The following is a 12058-nucleotide window of genomic DNA, read 5'->3' as shown; positions in this document are numbered from 1 at the left end:
GACTCACAGAGACAGACAGAGACACACACGGAGACTCAGAGAGGCTCACGGAGACACACAGAGACTCACGGAGACTCACAGAGACTCACAGAGACTCAAGGAGACTCACAGAGACACACAGAGACTCACAGAGACACACAGAGAGACACGGAGACTCACAGAGACTCACAGAGACACACAGAGACTCACAGAGACACACAGAGACTCACAGAGACACACAGAGACACACAGAGACTCACAGAGACACACAGAGACTCACAGAGACTCACAGAGACACACAGAGACTAACAGAGACACACAGAGACCCACAGAGACACACAGAGACTCACAGAGACTCACCACACACAGAGACCCACACAGAGACACACAGAGACACACAGAGACTCACAGAGACTCACAGAGACACACAGAGACACACAGAGGCACACAGAGACACAGAGACACACAGAGACTCACAGAGACTCACAGAGACACACAGAGACTAACAGAGACACACAGAGACCCACAGAGACACACAGAGACTCACAGAGACTCACCACACACAGAGACTCACAGAGACACACAGAGACTCACAGAGACACACAGAGACTCACAGAGACACACAGAGACACACAGAGACTCACAGAGACTCACAGAGACACAGAGACACACAGAGACGCACAGAGACACACAGAGACACACAGAGGTACACAGAGACTCACAGAGACTCACCACACACAGAGACACACAGAGACACACAGAGACTCACAGAGACACACAGAGACGCACAGAGACACACAGAGACACACAGAGGCACACAGAGACTCACAGAGACTCACCACACACAGAGACACACAGAGACACACAGAGACTCACAGAGACACACAGAGACTCACAGAGACACACAGAGACTCACAGAGACTCACAGAGACTCACCACACACAGAGACCCACACAGAGAGACACAGAGACTCACAGAGAGACACAGAGACTCACGGAGACTCACAGAGAGACACAGAGACTCACGGAGACTCACAGAGAGACACAGAGACTCACAGAGACACACAGAGACTCACAGAGACACACAGAGACCCACAGAGACTCACAGAGACTCACCGCACACAGAGACTCACCACACACAGAGACACACAGAGGCTCACAGAGACACACAGAGACACACCACACACAGAGACACACAGAGACTCACAGAGACTCACCACACACAGAGACACACAGAGACACACAGAGACACCCAGAGACTCACCACGCACAGAGACACACAGAGACACACAGAGACTCACAGAGACACACAGAGACACACAGAGACACACCACACACAGAGACTCACAGAGACACATAGAGACACACAGAGACACACAGAGACTCACAGAGACACACAGAGACACCCAGAGATTCACCACGCACAGAGACACACAGAGACACACAGAGACTCACAGAGACTCACAGAGACACACAGAGACACACAGAGACTCACAGAGACACACAGAGACTCACAGAGACTCACAGAGACACACAGAGACTCACAGAGACTCACCGCACACAGAGACTCACCACACACAGAGACACACAGAGGCTCACAGAGACACACAGAGACACACCACACACATAGACACACAGAGACACAGAGACACCCAGAGACTCACCACGTACAGAGACACACAGAGACTCACAGAGACACACAGAGACTCCCAGAGACTCACCACGCACACAGACACACAGAGACTCACAGAGACACATAGAGACTCACAGAGACACACAGAGACACACAGAGACTCACAGAGACTCACAGAGACACACAGAGACTCACAGAGACACACAGAGACACACAGAGACTCACCACGCACAGAGACTCACAGAGACACACAGAGACTCACAGAGACTCACAGAGACACACAGAGACTCAAAGCGTGTGGTTTCCTCCCACACAGCTTAAAGGACGCGACCTGGCTTGACCTTCTTTATTCCAATTCAAAACAACGTTTGCATTGTCAAATTCCCCTCCCCCGTGTTAAGTGTTCCATCAGCACTTTAAGTGTTCTATCAGCACTTTATGCTGATTACTTTGTCAAAGCGTGTGGTTTCCTCCCACACAGCTTAAAGGACGCGACCTGGCTTGACTTTCTTGATTCCAACGCTGTCTTCGTGACAGCACGGTCCCTTCACCTGATGAAGGCCGCTTGTATTGTGGTTGAAACGTCGTGATTTTTTCGTTGCTTTATTTTTTACCTACGTGACTTTACCGAATGGAACCAAAGAGTGTGGATCCTTGCAGTCACGAAAGCTTCCAATCTAGAATGATACACTACTATATTCAATACTATACACAATACTATACACTACACTATACACTACACTACTATACACTGCTGTACACTACACTATACTACTATACACTACACTATACTACTATATACTACACTATACACTACTATATACAATACTATACACAAGACTATACACTACACTATACACTACACTACTATACACTGCTGCACACTACACTATACTACTATACACTACACTATACACTACACTACACTATACACTACTATACACTACACTATACTACTATACACTACACTATACACTACACTATACACTACACTATACACTACACTATACACTGCTGCACACTACACTATACTACTATACACTACACTATACACTACACTATACACTACTGTACACTACACTATACTACTATACACTACACTATACACTACACTATACACTACAATACTATACACGACACTATACACTACGCTACTATACACTACACTAAACACTACACACTACACTACTATACACTACACACTACACTACTACACATTACACACTACACTATACACTACACTACACAACTACACTATACACTACACTATGCACTACACTATACACTACACTAAACTACTACACACTACACTACACTACTATACACTACACTACTACACAATCCACTACACACCACTACACACTACACACACTACACTACTATACACTACACTATACACTACACTATACACTACACTACACACTACACTATACACTACACTACACACTATACACTACACTATACACTACACTATACACTACACACTACACTATACACTACACTACACACTACACTATACACTACACTACACACTACACTACACACTACACTATACACTACACACTACACTACACTACACACTACACTACACTATACACTACACACTACACTACACTACTATACACTACACACTACACTACACTACACACTACACTACACTATACACTACACACTACACACTACACTACACACCACACTACACACTACACTACACTACTACACTACACACTACACTACACACTACACTACACTACTACACTACACACTACACACTCCACTACACACCACACTACACACTACACTACACACTACACCACACTACACACCACACTACACACTACACTACACACTACACTACACACTACACTATACACTACACTACACACTACACTATACACTACACTACACACTACACTACACACTACACTATACACTACACACTACACTACACTACACACTACACTACACTATACACTACACACTACACTACACTACTATACACTACACACTACACTACACTACACACTACACTACACTATACACTACACACTACACACTACACTACACACCACACTACACACTACACTACACTACTACACTACACACTACACTACACACTACACTACACTACTACACTACACACTACACACTCCACTACACACCACACTACACACTACACTACACACTACACCACACTACACACCACACTACACACTACACTACACACTACACTACACACTACACACTCCACTACACACCACACTACACACTACACTACACTACACACTACACTACACACTACACTAATACACACTACACTACACTACACCACACACTACACTATACACTACACACTACACTAATACACACTACACTACACTACTACACTACACTACACACTCCACTACACTACTACACTACACACTACACTATACACCACACACTACACACTCACACTACACACTACACTACTACACACTACACTACACTACTACACTCCCCTCTCTCCCCTCTCTCCCTCTGGCAGGTTCCAGCGAGGGGCTGACCGAGGCCACTGGCATCCTCCTGAACGTCCTCCGGCGAGCTGAGAGCGACGCTGGTGGTGCCGCCGGTGATGCCGGCGGCGATGCCGCCGATGATGCCGGCGGCGATGCCGCCGATGATGCCGGCGGTGGTCACGTTGCTGGGGGCCGCTGCCAGTCCCTGTTCACCTGCCCCAGTCCGCTGATTCAGCTGGGCCTGAGCCTCGCGCAGGCCGGCGAGACCTGCTGGAGGGACGGCAGCGGCGCCGGAGACGCCGACCTCCGTCGCCGCCACAAGGCACTGAGGGACGCTCTGCCTGGGGTGGTGGTGTCGGAGCGAGGGTAGGAGAGGGGTGGGGGCGGGGGGGGGGGCGGGGGGGAGGGGAGGGGGGGGGGGTCCGTCGTGTGCACGCACACAGGGAGAGAGAGAGAGAGACGTGGAGAGAGAGAGATAGAGAGAGAGAGAGATAGAGAGAGATAGATAGAGAGAGACGTGGAGAGGGAGATAGAGAGATAGAGATAGAGAGAGAGATAGAGAGAGATAGAGAGAGATAGAGAGAGATAGAGAGAGAGACGTGGAGAGAGAGAGATAGAGAGATATATAGAGAGAGATAGAGAGAGAGACGTGGAGAGAGAGAGAGATAGAGAGAGAGATAGAGAGAGATAGAGAGATAGAGATAGAGAGAGACGTGGAGAGAGAGAGATAGAGAGAGATATAGAGAGAGAGACGTGGAGAGAGAGAGATAGAGAGATAGAGAGAGATAGAGAGAGAGATAGAGAGAGAGACGTGGAGAGAGAGAGATAGAGAGAGAGAGACGTGGAGAGAGAGAGATAGAGAGAGAGATAGAGAGAGAGACGTGGAGAGAGAGAGATAGAGAGAGATATAGAGAGAGAGATAGAGAGAGAGATAGATAGAGATAGAGATAGATAGAGAGAGATAGATAGAGAGAGATAGAGAGAGAGATAGAGAGAGAGATAGAGAGAGACGTGGAGAGAGAGATAGAGAGAGAGATAGAGAGACGTGGAGAGAGAGAGATAGAGAGAGATAGAGAGAGAGAGAGATAGAGAGAGAGATAGAGAGAGAGAGACGTGGAGAGAGAGATAGAGAGAGAGATAGAGAGACGTGGAGAGAGAGAGATAGAGAGAGATATAGAGAGAGAGATAGAGAGAGAGACATGGAGAGAGAAAGATAGAGAGAGATAGAGATAGATAGAGAGAGAGATAGAGAGATAGAGAGAGAGACATGGAGAGAGAGATAGAGAGAGAGAGATATGGAGAGAGAGAGATAGAGAGATAGAGAGGGAGATAGAGAGAGATAGAGAGAGATAGAGAGAGAGACATGGAGAGAGAGATAGAGAGATAGAGAGAGATAGAGAGAGAGATAGAGAGAGATAGAGAGAGAGAGAGACATGGAGAGAGATAGAGAGAGAGAGATAGAGAGAGATAGAGAGATATATATAGAGAGAGAGATAGAGAGTGTGTTTCTCTCTCTCTCCCTGTGCACGTACACAGGGAGAGAGAGAGAGAGACGTGGAGAGAGAGAGATAGAGAGAGTGAGAGACATGGAGGTCACGGGGCAGACCCAGGTGCCACGGGTCGACTGACTGAGATGACTGAGATGACTGGTTGATGCACCACCTGTGCCCCCTACTGTGGCAACCTGCTGTGCTTTAGCCACCCGGCGCTCCGCTCGTTGTTGTGAGCGTCGCTCCTCCGCCCTCCGTTGTTGTTGGAGGGCGACTGCCTCCAACTGCCCAGTAGCGTCCTTCACGAGCCTCCTCCACAGAGGCTGATCTTGACACTGCTGGTACCAGTCATCGGCAAGTCCACTCAGCTCCACGTCCTCCTGTACCACATCACTCCATCTCTTCTCTAGCCCGTGCCGCGCCCGTTTAGACCCCTCAATCTGGCCGAACAAAAGCTGTTTCGGCATACGGTGGCTGGGCATGCAGGCTACGTGACCCAGCCAATGCAGCCTTGCCCGCCGGAGGAGCTCACCAATGGGACCGTGCCCAGATCTTTCAAGGATTTGTGAGCTCCTCACACAATCCAGCCTGGTTAAACCCAGGATGGATCGTAGGCAGGCCAGCCTAAATGTTTCTAACCGGCGAAGATGTTCCATTAGGGGGGGTCCACGTTTCGCAAGCGTAGAGAAGGGAGGGAATGACCGTGGCCGAGAAGACCTGAAGCTTTTTGCGGAGCGACAGACCAGGTAGCTTCCACACAGCGTTACGCAACCGATGAAAAGATATTGCCGCTCGACTGATTCGGAGTGAGACCTCTGCTGTTAAACTGGAGCCGGTCATAAGCACACTGCCCAGGTATGGGAAACTCTATGGAGATTCCCCCGGTACAGCTATTGAAGGCTTCATGAACTACGTGGTCAAAATAGATGTTAAATAATGTGGGAGCCAGAGGACATCCCTGTCGCACCCCAAGGTGTACAGGGAATGGCTCTGACTCCCGGACACGTAGTTTTACCCGGCCCGCTCACCATCATGAAGGTCCTTAATGATCGTGAGTAGAGGGTCAGGTACTCCAAAAGCCCGAAGAACAACCCAGAGCCCAGGCCTACTGATGGTATCATAGGCCTTGACCAGGTCAAAAGCAGAGATGTAGGTCTTGCTGGAATTCCCAACACCTCTGCTGTAGCAGACGGACAGAAAATATGGCATCTGTGCAGGACCGCCCTTTCCTGAAACCGCATTGGGGCTCCGCAAGCCTCTCCTCAGCGTGCCTGGCAAGGCGATGTTGAATAATCCTTGCCAGGACCTTTCCTGGCACACTGAGGAGTGAGATGCCCCTGTAGTTGTTACAGTCTGTGTGGTCCCCCTTCTTAAAGAGGGGGACCACCAGGGCATCCTTCCAATCCTGCAGAACCCGTCCAGTGGTCCAGACTGTTGTTATGATGTCATATAAGGCAGTCTGTGCACAAACGCCACCTTCCCTCAGCATTTCGCTTGGGAGATCATCTCTGCCCGCTGCCTTTCCTGGTCTCAGACTCCGGATCGCCTTCAGTACTTCCTCAACAGATGGTACTTCAGCCAGCCACTCACAGGGGGTGACTTCTTCCAATATTTGAGGCACCGCAGCCTCAGCAGGGTCATCCTCACTTTGTGCCACGATGTTTTCCTGGCTGAGGGATTTTCCCTCCCCCAGGACCTCACAGAAATGCTCAGCAAATCTGCAAACCTGTTCCTGGGGGTCGGAGATTGGATCACCGTTTTTTCCCCTAATGATGGTTATAGGTGTGGCGCTGCAGGTTACTTTTTTGATGGAGTTAAATAGAGATTTGTGATCGCGGGCCACTGAGGCAGACTCCATCTCCTCAGCAACCCGCGACCACCACCCATCCTTGCAGCGCCTCACGGCTCTCCGAACCTCCGAGCGAAGGCTGCGGTAAGCCTCCTCATTCTCTGATGTGGGATTCTGTAACCGATGACAGTGGGCCTGTCGCTTTTTCTCAACCATCCTGAACACCTCCTCTGTCAGCCAGGGTCTCTGGGGAGGTCTGGACCGCGTACCCAAAGCAGCCATTGCAGCTGCATGAGCCACAGTCCTAAACCTCGCCCATTTACCCTCGACATCAGGAGGAGTGGGGGATGATGCCAATCCCAGCCGCAAGCGATGATGAAATTACTCTTTGGTTCTATTCGGTAAAGTCACGTAGTAGGTAAAAAATAAAGCAACGAAAAATCACGTCGTTTCGGCCACAACACAAGCGGCCTTCATCAGGTGAAGGGACCGTGCTGTCACGAAGACAGCGTTGGAATCAAGAAAGTCAAGCCAGGCCGCGTTCTTTAAGCTGTGTGGGAGGAAACCAAACGCTTTGACAAAGGAATTACCATAAAGTGCTGATCAAACACTTAACACGGGGGTAGTGTGATGGTTTTGACCGGAGTATCAAGTGGTTGTTTCTGTATGGTAGGAGAAACAGCTTGGCGGATGGTACGGTCAGAGTATCCGTTTCTCTTGAGGGCCAGGTGTACATGTTTTAATTCACTGGTCAGGTGGTGCTGGTCCGAAATGCAATGAGCCCTATGGTATAAAGTTTTGATGAGAGAATTCTTTTGAGCTGGGTGGTGGTGGGAATCAGGTTTCAAGTAGGAATCTGTGTGGGTGGGTTTCCTGTAGACAGAATGCCCCAATGAGCCATCAGGTCTCCTCTCAAACAGAACATCTAAGAATGGTAGCTTGCCATATATAGCAGGCGTTACTAAAAATATTTCCAAAATTCTAAACAAACACAAGATCCCAGTCCGGTTCAATACAGTACACAAAATTCGTGATCTGATCCCATCCGTGAAGGATGTCATTCCTGACTTACAGTACCCCGGGGTTTACAAATTGAGTTGTACCTGCGGTGATTGCTATATCGGGGAGACGAAGCGACATGTCTCTGACCGAATTCGCGAGCACAAATCAGATTTGAAACACGGCAGAACGAATTCTTCTGCCGTGGCTGATCACTGTTACAACGCTGTGGGTGATCACGATATAATGTTCTCCGATACCCAGGTCCTTTGCAAACCCACGGTTTTTTATCAGAGATTTGTTCACGAGGCAATTCAGATTTACGAACACAGACACAATTTCAACCGAGAAGATGGTTTCAAATTAAGCAATCATTGGAAAGATGTTATAAATCATACCAAACATTAAACTAATTTCAATGGTACAGTATATTTATCCAGTAGTGATATTCCAAACTTTCACAGCAGCTTATTTCCCTTCAACACAACTCTTGCATTGTCAAATTCCCCTCCTCCTCCCCCCCCCGTGTTAAGTGTTCTATCAGCACTTTAAGTGTTCTATCAGCACTGTATGCTGATTACTTTGTCAAAGCGTTTGGTTTCCTCCCACACAGTTTAAAGCACGCGACCTGGCTTGACTTTCTTGATTCCAACGCTGTCTTCGTGACAGCACGGTCCCTTCACCTGATGAAGGCCGCTTGTGTTGTGGTTGAAACGTCGTGATTTTTTCGTTGCTTTATTTGTTACCTACGTGGTGACTTTACCGAATAGAACCAAAGAGTGTGGATCCTTGCAGTCACGAAAGCTTCAAATCTAGAAGAGCTGATTAAATTCTCGCTTGCAACTTTCATCAGATAACTGAGACCAGGCCACAATAGGTTGGAATGGGGTCCTGGGTGTACACCCACCACTGGAGTGGAAGAATGGCAGGCGCATCTTACAGATGACTAGTCGATGGTCAGAAGGCAGATCAGCTCCACGGTAGGTCCTGGTGTCAAGGACATGGGCTCGCATCCGCTGGTCCGTCACTATGTAGTCCAGCAGATGTTCTTGCTTGGACACGGCATGCATCCATGATATTGTGTGGATGCGTCGATGCCGGAACAGCGTGTTGGTAATTACAAGCCCATGGGCTGCACAAAAATCTAGCAGCCTCCTACCGTTGTTATTGAGCTGATCTGGCCCATGCCCTCCAATCACTGCAGACGAGGTGCCAGCATCATGACCAACTCGGGCATTGAAGTCACCCAACATGATGACTCTATCCCGAGGTGCCACTTTAGCCAGCACCTGTGACAGGTCATAGAAGGCATCTGACTCATCGGCTTTGCCTGCATCCCTCCACGGATGTTCATCTTCGGTGGGGGCATAAGTAACCACTACCACCACTCCTCGCCTCCGGTTGATGGGAAGGCGAGCCCAAAGTCGCCTGGGGCTTACAGCTTCCCACACCTCACCGCCATGCTCCCACGCCCCCTTCATTCTTTTGCTCAAAAGAAGAGCCACACCCTGTTGTTTGGCAGTCTGTTGCCCCGAGTAGAGAACTGTCCACCCCTCATGGTGGCAGGAGCCAGAACCGGCCCACCGGACCTCCTGAATGCCACAGAGATCCAGGCAGTACCGGTCCAGCTCCCGACAGAGGAGTGGCAGCCTCTCCTCCGCAGTGAGCGTTCGAACATTCCACGTGGCCATCCGTAGTGGCTTTTCGTTGTTTCTGGAGGAGCCCCGAGGGTAGAGATTCAATTTCCTGGCTCCGCCAATTGGGGTTTGGCCAGGAGACGTCATAGACGCCTGGCCCCCCGGGGCCTCCGGCACAAGCTTATTAGTTACATATTTCAGTTTAACTCGTGGTTTAGTGGTAATTAATTGAAGGTGGAGGGGTTACCAGCCCCTCGCACCCGTCCAGAGCCCCCGTTTAGCCCCTGTGGTGGTCACAGACGCCATGAGAGGAGGAACCAATCGGAATTGGCCCTCCCCCCACAGCACTGTCCACGACAGAGTTGCCCATCCGGCATCGCGAGGAGGTAGGGGGTTGTTTTCCCACACACACAGTAAGTGACACACACAGTGAGTGACACACACAGTGAGTGAGTGACACACACAGTGACACACACACAGTGAGTGACACACACAGTAAGTGAGTGACACACACAGTGAGTGAGTGACACACACAGTGAGTGAGTGAGTGACACACACACAGTGAGTGAGTGACACACACACAGTGAGTGAGTGACACACACAGTGAGTGAGTGAGTGACACACACAGTGAGTGAGTGAGTGACACAGTGAGTGAGTGACACAGTGAGTGAGTGACACACACACAGTGACACACACACAGTGACACACACACAGTGACACACACAGTGACACACACAGTGAGTGAGTGACACAGTGAGTGAGTGAGTGACACAGTGAGTGAGTGACACACACTGAGTGAGTGAGTGACACACACACAGTGAGTGACACACACACAAAGTGAGTGAGTGACACACACACAGTGACACACAGTGACACACACACACAGTGACACACACACAGTGACACACACAGTGACACACACACACAGTGACACACACAGTGACACACACACAGTGACACACACACAGTGACACACACACAGTGACACACACAGTGAGTGACACACACAGTGACACCCACACAGTGACACACACAGTGAGTGAGTGACACACACACACAGTGAGTGACACACACAGTGAGTGAGTGACACAGTGACACACACAGTGACACCCACACACAGTGAGTGACACACACACAGACACACAGTGAGTGACACACACAGTGACACCCACACAGTGACACATAGTGAGTGAGTGACACACACACAGTGACACACACACAGTGACACACACACAGTGACACACACACACAGTGAGTGACACACACAGTGACACACACAGTGAGTGACACACAGTGACACACACAGTGAGTGGCACACACACACAGTGACACACACACAGTGACACACACACAGTGACACACACAGTGACACACACACAGTGACACACACACACAGTGACACACACACAGTGACACACATAGTAAGTGACACACACACAGTGACACACACACAGTGACACACACACAGTGACACACACAGTGAGTGACACACACAGTGACACACACACACAGTGACACACACAGTGACACACACACAGTGACACACACACACAGTGACACACACACAGTGACACACACAGTAAGTGACACACAGTGAGTGACACACACAGTGAGTGACACACACAGTGAGTGACACACACACACAGTGAGTGAGTGACACACACAGTGAGTGAGTGACAAACACACACAGTGAGTGACACAGTGAGTGAGTGACACACAAAGTGAGTGAGTGACACCCACACAAAGTGAGTGAGTGACACACAGTGAGTGAGTGACACAGTGAGTGAGTGAGTGACACAGTGAGTGTGTGACACACACAGTGAGTGAGTGACACCCACAGTGAGTGAGTGACACCCACAGTGAGTGAGTGAGTGAGTGACACACACACACAGTGAGTGAGTGACACCCACAGTGAGTGAGTGACACACACACAGTGAGTAACACACACACAAAGTGAGTGACACACACAGTGAGTGAGTGACACACACACAGTGAGTGAGTGACACAGTGAGTGAGTGACACACACACAAAGTG

General features: G+C 49.4%; 1 protein-coding gene across 6 annotated transcripts in view; it reads left to right on the top strand.

Moving 5' to 3' along the window:
• Positions 1–12058, top strand: part of LOC116958395 (uncharacterized) — a 72322-nt gene that overhangs the window by 17419 nt on the left and 42845 nt on the right. For all 6 annotated transcript variants that reach the window (XM_076056633.1, XM_076056632.1, XM_076056631.1 and 3 more), the window contains exon 3: positions 4139–4475. In XM_076056633.1, coding sequence (XP_075912748.1) covers positions 4139–4475 — 337 coding nt within the window. The remainder of the gene's footprint in view (positions 1–4138; positions 4476–12058) is intronic.

The sequence above is a fragment of the Petromyzon marinus genome, chromosome 77, assembly GCF_048934315.1.
Source record: "Petromyzon marinus isolate PM22_M1 ecotype Great Lakes invasive population chromosome 77, UKy_Petmar_22M1.pri1.0, whole genome shotgun sequence".
Taxonomy (NCBI): domain Eukaryota; kingdom Metazoa; phylum Chordata; class Hyperoartia; order Petromyzontiformes; family Petromyzontidae; genus Petromyzon; species Petromyzon marinus.
Note: the sequence above shows the minus strand (reverse complement) of the source record. Positions and strands in the feature narration are given on the sequence as shown.